This window comes from Microtus ochrogaster, unplaced genomic scaffold (assembly GCF_000317375.1).
Source record: "Microtus ochrogaster isolate Prairie Vole_2 unplaced genomic scaffold, MicOch1.0 UNK91, whole genome shotgun sequence".
Taxonomy (NCBI): Eukaryota; Metazoa; Chordata; class Mammalia; order Rodentia; family Cricetidae; genus Microtus; species Microtus ochrogaster.
The window spans coordinates 598,604-607,374 of NW_004949189.1; the positions used below are offsets into that span (position 1 = coordinate 598,604).

The 8,771-nt window shown below is 50.9% G+C and overlaps 2 protein-coding genes across 3 annotated transcripts; one reads left to right on the forward strand and one right to left on the reverse strand.

Annotated features, from left to right (window-relative positions):
• Positions 1-2,611: 2,611 nt before the first annotated feature.
• On the forward strand, positions 2,612-4,324 carry Rnase13 (ribonuclease A family member 13 (inactive)). The gene has a single exon (XM_026777952.1). The coding sequence runs from the start codon at positions 3,735-3,737 to the stop codon at positions 4,194-4,196; it is 462 nt and encodes a 153-aa protein (XP_026633753.1). The 5' UTR covers positions 2,612-3,734; the 3' UTR covers positions 4,197-4,324.
• A 1,322-nt stretch (positions 4,325-5,646) lies between these two features.
• On the reverse strand, positions 5,647-8,105 carry Tppp2 (tubulin polymerization promoting protein family member 2). Of its 2 annotated transcripts, XM_013355098.2 has the most exons (5): positions 8,073-8,105; positions 7,812-7,858; positions 7,447-7,634; positions 6,892-7,045; positions 5,647-5,909 (listed from the first exon to the last, which is right to left on the reverse strand). In XM_013355098.2, the coding sequence occupies exons 3-5, from the start codon at positions 7,617-7,619 to the stop codon at positions 5,724-5,726; spliced, it is 513 nt and encodes a 170-aa protein (XP_013210552.1). In that variant the 5' UTR covers positions 7,620-7,634; positions 7,812-7,858; positions 8,073-8,105; the 3' UTR covers positions 5,647-5,723. The 2 variants fall into 2 exon arrangements, with proteins under 2 accessions (XP_013210552.1, XP_013210551.1); XM_013355097.2 differs by lacking the exon at positions 8,073-8,105 and having other exon boundaries at positions 7,812-7,959.
• Between the last annotated feature and the right edge of the window lie 666 nt (positions 8,106-8,771).

Sequence of the window (8,771 nt, forward strand, 5' to 3'; positions counted from 1 at the left end):
CTATAGGAGATACTATCCCAGCAGTCAGACAGGGCTGCAGCTCCACAACAGCCATGGCTGCTCAAGGCAGCCACGCTTCCAGCGTGAAGGAGAAGGGGCTTGCGAAGCCCCACCCAGTACTGAGGAACCTTCAGCAGTTGGTTGCTGGGGGGCAGTCAGTCTTCTTGTAGCTATTCCCTGGTAGGGTGCCCGTGGTCCAGATACCCCTGCACCCAGGCGTGAGCAGCACTAATTGGATTATTTTTAAAGGACACTAAGATGGGAGAAGGCAAAGGTGGTCTTGGAGCAGTTGGAGGAGGGCATGGGGGTAAGAATCCATGTAAATACATATACAAAATAGCCAAGGAATAAATTAAACCATTTTTTAAAAATTCTGTCATAGTGATCACTGGAGTCTTTGTGGAGATGAGTCCCAGAGGCTTGGTTTCGAGGGGACTCTGGGTTGGGGGGTGCAGGGATCTGTATTTGCCATTAGGGAATAAATGAGGCTCTGAATTGACGTAGAACCTAGGAGACGTGTTTCCAGTTACCTATCTGCACACTGTTTAATAATTAAAAGACATTTCATATTTATTATAACACATTATTCTCACAGCCTTCTGAACTAAGGGAGGTGTCTCACCTCACGAAAGATGAGTCCAGAGCCAGTGAGTGGACCCCAGGCTTTATTTGGATGCAGTTGTCCACACGTGGACCCCTTCTGCTATAATTGTGCTGTCAGCGTTTGGAATCCTATGTGCAGGGCAAGTGATGGTAGGTGGAGGAACTAGCAAGTGGCGATGAGGATGAAAAGATTGATAAACAGCTCCAACTGCAGCCTGGAGGGAGGCTGGGGGCGGCAGCAAGGCCAAAACCGGGACCGTAGACGCTGTTGAGGTCCTCAAAACACAGCTATGGCCAGGCTTAGGCACTGTCCTGCAGCCTCAAGGACAGCCACGTGCCTCTGTGGGCCTGACCCTTACTTGTCTGAATTGTGCATAACCCTCAGGGGAGATCTTCTAAGCTGAGAATTCTGTGGTGAGACCCCAAGTCTGTCCTCATATGAACTCGATATGGAAGATCGGCAACATTCTGAGTAAAGGAGACAGCATGGGCACAGGTGTGGGACGCAGTACAAGACGGGAAGCTGGCAGGGATGTATGCACACACACAGACATGCACAAGAGCAAGATCCTGACAGTCTGTGTCCTATGAGAAGCTGACTGGATTATATAGTGTAAGAAACAGGAAACTGATGTGAAGGGTTAAACAAAACAGGACATTTTAAGGTTTTATTTTTAATGTATACAAGTATTTTGTTTGGACAAATATATGTACATCACCTGTATCCCTGGTGATGAGGCCAAAGGCGTTGCATCAGACCCCGAGGCCAGAAGAGTGTAGCAGATGCCCTGGAACTGGAGTTGTGGTGGTTGTGAGCCACCGTGGGGGTGCTGAGAACTGACTCGGGTCCTCTTGCCCGCTGAGCAGTCTCTCCAGCCCCGTGGGAAGGAATTTCTTTTTTAGATGTCGAATTAAAGGCAGTTGAGACACTTCGTGGAATCAGAGAATGGTGTCCATGTAAAAGGAGGGACTGAGCTGGGAAAGGAGGCTCGGGAGGGACAGATTGGGGGAGTTTTAAGTAAAGCTCCCGAGGGCTACACGGCTTATGGGTCCGTGTGCATTGCTGAGTAGTCACAAGCCAGGCACTAGGCAAAAGCTCATGATTGACATCGTGATGAGTTCTAATACACCATGAGGTAAAAGGTCCTATTCTTACAAGCTTGGTAAACTCAAGCGATGGTATATGCCTTATAAACTATGGAGCCAGACGTGAGTCTTGATTTTACCATCATGCCTTGCGGTTGATGGTGAGGGCGAGAGAGGAGCCTATCACTGAAGACTGAGGAAGAATATAAGGTCAACTCGACAGATTCTGGCATCACCTGGGAGATGGGATTCTGTGCACATCTTTGGGGCATGATCCTGATTGCATTAATTGCGGTGGAAAACCCAGTCCCTGTGGGCAGCACTGTTTCTTGGGGTCCTGGGCTGTATGAATGAAGAAGGGCGTTAGGCAGCAGCCAGTGTTCATTTATATCTGCTTCCTGACAGGATTCTATGTGACCAGCTGCCTTGACTTCCCCACCCCGAAGGGCTCTCCTTGATAAGTGAACCAGAATAAACCCTGTTCCCTGAAGCAGCTCTTGTCAGTTTCTTACCATAGCAGCAGGGAAATAAAGGCAGACACAGAGAACTATGTTTGAGCATAGCAGCAGGGAAATAAAGACAGACACAGAGAACTATGTTTGAGGAGAACAGATTTAATTTTGGAATCTTGTTTGTGCAGCTGGGAAGAGCAAATCCAGAAGAGGCTGAAAATGAAGGACCACAGAGAGACACCAAGCTGTCGCTCTCTGGGACAAACTCCTCCTTCTCCTGAGTTCCACAGGGAACCCCAGAGTACCCGGTCTTTCTGACTCCCTTCAGCTACTGCTGAAGGTGAAGAGTTTCTCCTGAGAGCAAGCCCAGGGAGCAGTGTGGGTGATACATGCCTGTGTTTCCAGCACTCAAGGGGCTGAGACAGGAGGATAACCAATCTAGTGAGACCCCATCACCAAATGAAGCCCCCGAGTGTGCAAATGTGCAGAAGACCTGCAGGGAGAAGAGGCTGTGAGGTCTGTAGGAGGCAGGGCTAGAGCTAGCAGGTCCTTGGAGCTAGCTTCTTGACTCTGAAGAAGATCCAGACACCTGATAGATAACAACCCCTTTCCTCCACAGGACAAGCTACCACGAAGCAGCCAATACTAAGAGTCTGACCTGGCCCAGTGGTTCACATTCTGTCAAGTCCCTAGCCGTACTCTCAGAGCCAACCTGAGGCTTCAGAGGCCTCGGGTCACAGGTGCAGGGTGTTGGCACTTGCAAAAACTCTTTGTTCTTGGTCATTTCGGTGGGAGGTGCCCATGCCCATGGCCCCCAGTGCTTGTAAGTGGGATGAGACGTTGGTGATGCCTTGATCAAAGGTAAACACTTCATTCTTCAGCAACAAGATGGTTCTTTCCTTCCTACTTTTCTGAAAGCAGGGCCAGTGGGCCAGAGCAAGCATCAAAGCAGGACCAGTGGGCCAGAGCAAGCATCAAAGAAGGCCCAGGGATTTAGGGGTTTCTGGCCAGGAGGTTGGAGCTAAGTGTTCTGAAGACACCAAAAATGAGATCAGACAGCAGTGTGTCTTTCCTCCTACTCATATAATGCCCTTAGCACAGGGCTTCTCAAACCCAGGGGACAGTCCCTCCTTCCAGACGATATCCAGAAACTTTTTCAGTCTCATCCCACCTTTAGACTGTAAGTGGCCGCAGGCAGGATGCACCCCTGCCTCCCACTCCTCCGACTTCAGTTTCTGCCTGCAGCGCTATCAGAGACAAGCAGGCTGCCCGCTCTCCACTCCTGTATTTACCGTAAGGAGTGCCAGGAAACAAGGAGCATTCAGAAGCTTTTCTCACTCTGCGCAGCAGCCCAAGGACTGGGTGAGACAGACTCAGTGGTGCACTACAGGGGAGAACGGCTGGCTGGAGACGGAGGAGTGGGGGCCTTGAGCAATTTCCTCGTCTTACAGGATCTGTAAGTTACTGAGCAGTTCTTCGAGGATAAGGGAGGCCCAAAGGGGAAACTGGAGAATACTGGAGGCTCTGGGAAGAGTGGACAGTCTCTTCGGGCCTAACGTGCCTCTCATTATCGTAACTCTGCCAGCAGAAGGCATGGCGCTAGACGGGGTCTGGCTCCTTTGCCTCCAGCTTGTCCTACGGCCAACTCTGGTGACAGGCATCAAGATGGAGATCGCCATCAAGAACTTCCGCACCTTACATGTTGACTACCCCAGGATTAACTACCCGAAGGGTTTCCATGGGTACTGTAACGGGCTCATGGCCTATGTGAGGGGCAGAATGCAGGACTGGTATTGCCCTAAGATCCACTACGTGGTCCATGCCCCCTGGGAAGGCATCCAAAAGTTCTGCAGAAACAGCGAGAACTTCTGCGAGAATTTCAATGAGTACTGCACGCTCACTCAGAACTCCTTCCCCATCACCATCTGCACCCTGGGTTCCAAACAGCCGCCAACCAGCTGCAGCTACAACAGCACCCTGACCAACCAGAGGCTGTACTTGCTCTGCTCCAGCAAGCAAAATGCTGAACCGATAGGCATCATTGGCCTCTACTAGGCATGCCAAGCAGTTCCACCTCCGACGGGCCTGTACATGCCACCCCAAAGCCTGTTCCCCGCTTCTGAGGCAGAGCCCAGCCCTCCTCCAGGCTCTTTGCACCTTCTCATCACCCCCACTATGAACCTCCCTCGCCCAGCGGCAGTAAAACCCACCCAAGAAGCTGCCGGTGTCCAGCTGGCAGAGCTTGTCCGTCTACTGGGCCAGATCCCGACTTCTGGACGGAGGCCCAGGCCCCAACTCATGCCATAGCAACAGGCACCCCGTCCCAGTATTTCTCTTCATTCCTGTTTCTAGTGTCAGCCTCCCCCACTTCCCTTATAATTCCTGCCGCTCCTGGAAGCCTCCGGATGACCCCTAGGCTCACTGTCTCACTCCGCTCCCAGCCCTCTCTCTCTGTGATCTTCCCTTCCCCACCTCCTCCCACCAGGGAGCCCAGTGTTGTCTTCCGACCACTGGCCCACTGGTAGCCATGCTGCCTACCTTGTCCCAGCCTCTGCATCCCACCTTCTTTCACCTTGGTCCACCAGTCTTTTCAAGTTATCTTTTCTGTTCTTCCCAAAGTCTCTGGGTCCCCTTTCCCTGCCCTCATCTCTACCCAACATTTCCCAGACTCTGGGGTCTGTGCCACTCAGGTGGCAGATGAAGAGGCAGACCCAGTTTCCAGCTGTGGAAAAACCACTGGGAGAAATTGGGCACAAGGCTCATGAGCTCCTTTCTGCATTGCCTTCTTGTGAAGCTGTAATAATTTCCAAATAAAATGTTAAAAAAAAAAACACATTCAAGTCCATTGTGATTCAATTCCCTCCCTGCTTTTGGTGTCACCACCTCTGGCCACCCTTCACAACTGTTCTGTCGGAAGGACGATGGAGTTGGGGGCAAGTGAAGCCCTTCATGCTGTGAATTCAAGGTCAGCCTGATCTAGAGTTCCAGGCATCCAAGCCAGCTCGGGCTTCACAAGTGAGATCCTGTCCCCAAAACTAGACCAAACAAACAAGCAAACAGAGAGAAAGAGATTTGTGATTTATAACAGTGTTAGGCTTCCCTTCCTGGTTTTTATCTATCTCCCAACAAAACCTGGATTCTAACAGATGAGCAGGTTGGGAGGCACATTAAAGGCTCCCAGTGATTATCTGGGACATGGTATATCAAACTAAGACTTATGACTCCCTTTGGGGAGGTAGAAGGAATGGGGGCCATTGATGTGTAATCACAGTAAGCGAATTTTTTTCTTCTTCTGCATCTGATGTAACTCATCTCCAAATGTATTCCCTAGTCCTGTTCTCAAGAGCGGTTGCCAAGGAGACTACTTCATTATGGTTGGTATGCATGGAGCTTAGTAGGGAAGAGGGTTGTTTGAAACCCCTGGCTTCGTGGGCATTCTCTTTCCCGCTTCTCTGTCTATGGACCAATCTGGTCCTCATACTCAAGATATAGAACTCACTAGCTGCTGCACACACAAAGTTTATTATTTCCTGGTGTTAGAAACACGGGGTCAGGAAACTAGCGGGCGAAGACGGCTCCTCTCTACTTGTTTTTTTGGTCATAGGTGCCAGCCCCCTTGTAGCCACTCACATAGCCCGAGTTGTCTGTGGTCTCTTCCCGTCCCTCGATGCCCTTACCCTTGCCACTCTCGTCAAAGCGCTCCTTGTGGGTGCCCGTGTACTTACTGGTGTCCGTCAGTCGGTCTACTCCACCCACGGTTGTTGCTTTCTGCAACAGGGGAAGGAGGGGGAGTCTGAGCCCTCTTCCTCTCCCTGTGTATTGCAGCCCTTCCCCACATGGTCTTAGAACCTTCAAGCACAGGCTGGAGTGCGCGTCCTGCCTCTGGCACGGTGCTGCTTTCTGAGGCCCAGACACAGCTGTGGGCAGGAGCTCTGACAGAGCTATCTACTCACGAGACAGGAGGATTCTGCCGCTGGAAAGGTCAGCAGATTTCTCTGTGTCCAGAGGAGTCATTCTGATCAGGCTACTGCCAGAGGGCTTCAGTCCCAAGCCCTGTCCCCAGTGTGCAGAGCTGAAAGCACTATTTGTACAGAGGAAATAATTTAGGAAGAAGAGGGGTGAGAGGCGGAAGGTCTGAGATTAAAATATGTAGGAACAGACCTGGGGGAGCAGGCACCAAGTTCCTCCAATGCTAATGTGCCTCCAAGGTCACAGAATGCTGAGGTGTCTAGACCAGACATGAGACTTGAGAGTGAGTCTGAACATCAGTAGTGAAATAGCTATGCCATGGCTAAGGGTGCAGCTGGGAGCGCCAGTAGGAGCCGGAGCAAGTCTGTCTTTCCACGCCACAGTTCTCCCACTCCCAGAATGATGACAATGGTCTAAAGTCTTCCAGTAGAGGCTTTCCACTCTGTATCCTGAGCCACACTGCTGACAGGATTTGGGGCATTGAATGGGAGCCGAGGCCAGAACAGTGGAGTCTAGGGAACTGGGGCTCTGGGCTGAAGAGGAAGAATGCTACCATTAAGGGAGCTGTGGCAGCACACACCTGGAACCCTAGCACTAGGGAAGCTAAGTATGAAGACCTTAGTTCAAAACTAGCCTGGGTCACACGGCCAGTTCCAGGCTAGTCTAAGCTAGCAGTACGGTCCTGCTATAAAAACACAGACGGACAGACAAGAAAGGAGGGAGGGAGGGAGGGAGAAACGGAGGGAGGAAGGACAGACACAAAACGGAGACCATCACTCACAGTGACACCAGTGGTAGCAGGGTCCTTGCCTTCCATGAGTTTATAAATGCCCTCCAAAGCCTCGTCTATGCTCTTCCCCTTGAACCGCTTTTGGCCCAGCTCCTTCATCGCCTCTTGAAACTGTTGGAAGTTGATGGTTCTGGCATTCTTGGCCCTGGCCAGTCAGACAGAAACCCAGTAAGTGTGGAATGTGAAGTCATTGCCTCCCAACGTCTCCCTTGTTCTTAGGCATGGCCTCTTTATCCTGACAATGAATCTTGAGGACAGGGACCAGGACAGTGCCTGGCACCTGCCAGGCACTCCTTAGAAATCTTCCATCATAAGACCATCTGGCTGGGCATGGTGGTGCACGTCTTTAATCCCAGCACTTAGGGGGCAGAGGCAGGCAGATCTCTGAGTTCAAGGCCAGTCTGGTCTACAGAGTCAATTCCAAGACAGCCAGGGCTACACAGAGAAACCCTGTCTCAAGTAACAACAACAAACCCAAAACACGACAAGAAGAACCGTACCGTGATCAACTATGTTTTCACTTCACCCCCACCTTTGGCTCCTTACTTTACTTTGCTGAACACAATGTCCACGTCTGTGGAGGTCACCACCTTGCCGTCCATGATGCCACAGTCTTTACAGAGTTTGGAGAAGTTCTTGTTGTTAATCTCAGTACCACTGCTGGATGAGTCTCCAAAGACAGCAAACCGATGAAATGTTCTTTCTGCTTCTGAGGCCATGGTTGACTACAGGTGCTGGTGGGGGCAGACAGTAGGGGGACTGGGGAGTGAGGGACCAGGAATAATTGTCTCCATCCCTGTTGTTCTCCAGCCTCCTCACCTCTCCACCCTCTGCTGTGGTTACAGCAGGAGCCTTGCCTCCCCGGCACTCCTGTGCATGGGCAATCCTCCCTCCCTCCCACTCTCGCATACCTGGGTGCCCCGATGGTGTCTGTGATCTTGTGTTCAAGTGTGTGCAGCTATTATGGGAACCAGACGACGGGGGAGAAGGTGTGGTAACAGGGAGACAGCAGAAAAGGACACTGTGATGTCATAGTGTTACATGACATCAGTTGTCCAGCCATGGCATCAGAATGAACAAGAACGTCAAGCTGTGTAATGACTGTGGAATCATGGATGCCAGCGTTTTCAGATGACCAAATGCCCCTAATCACATCAGCCCAGTTTACTAACCTTATGGGTTCTGGCCTCACTATGTCTTCAGGTGGTAGAACTCCCTTGGCCTGTAAAGGATCTAATTCCTGAAACCTTGTCATGAGCCCCCCAAGTCCCACTTCTCAATACCATCATGTTGGGAGGCAAGATTTTAGCATGTACATTTTGGGGAGCCCCAAACACTGAAGCATCTGGGACTGAGGCGAACAGGCCGGCTGGAGTTAACACTGCCCTCCTGGCTGATCTCCCAAGAGTACTGACCAGAATGCAGAATCCCCCTGAGTGCAGAAAAACAACCCCAGCAGGGATTTTAAAGCACATCTACTGTTGGCTCAGGAAGGGAAAAGCTGAGGACCTGAAGTAGAAGCAATCTGTATAAAAGTCGTGTGGAATGTGGAGGAGGCCTCAAGCTCTCAAAACCCCAGAGGAGCTTCTGAGCACCTCCAAATGTGCTTTCGTGGTTTCTTTCTGGACAAGCGCTCTATAAGAGATGAGATTCCGGGATCCCATTGCAGAGATTGGTCACTTTCTTGTCTTAGATAATCAGGCTCTATTTTCCCATAAATTCCTATCGTTTCCTATAATTCCCATAAACAGTTTGTAATCTTATAAATTCATTACTGTTGGGAGCAGGGTGGGTGGCGGCGGCGGCAGCAGTGGTGACACACACCTTTAATCCCAGCATTTAGGAAGTTGAGGTAGGCTAATCTCTGAGTT

Excerpts from the sequence above, each read along its gene's own strand:
- Tppp2 (XM_013355098.2), bottom strand. The coding sequence starts at position 7,619 with ATGGCCTCAGAAGCAGAAAGAACATTTCATCGGTTTGCTGTCTTTGGA. Across the intron at positions 7,046-7,446 it reads ATTGTGTTCAGCAAAGTAAA|GGCCAAGAATGCCAGAACCA; the intron begins GTAAGGAGCCAA and ends CTGACTGGCCAG. Across the intron at positions 5,910-6,891 it reads CTGCTACCACTGGTGTCACT|AAAGCAACAACCGTGGGTGG; the intron begins GTGAGTGATGGT and ends CCCCTGTTGCAG.
- Rnase13 (XM_026777952.1), top strand. The coding sequence starts at position 3,735 with ATGGCGCTAGACGGGGTCTGGCTCCTTTGCCTCCAGCTTGTCCTACGG.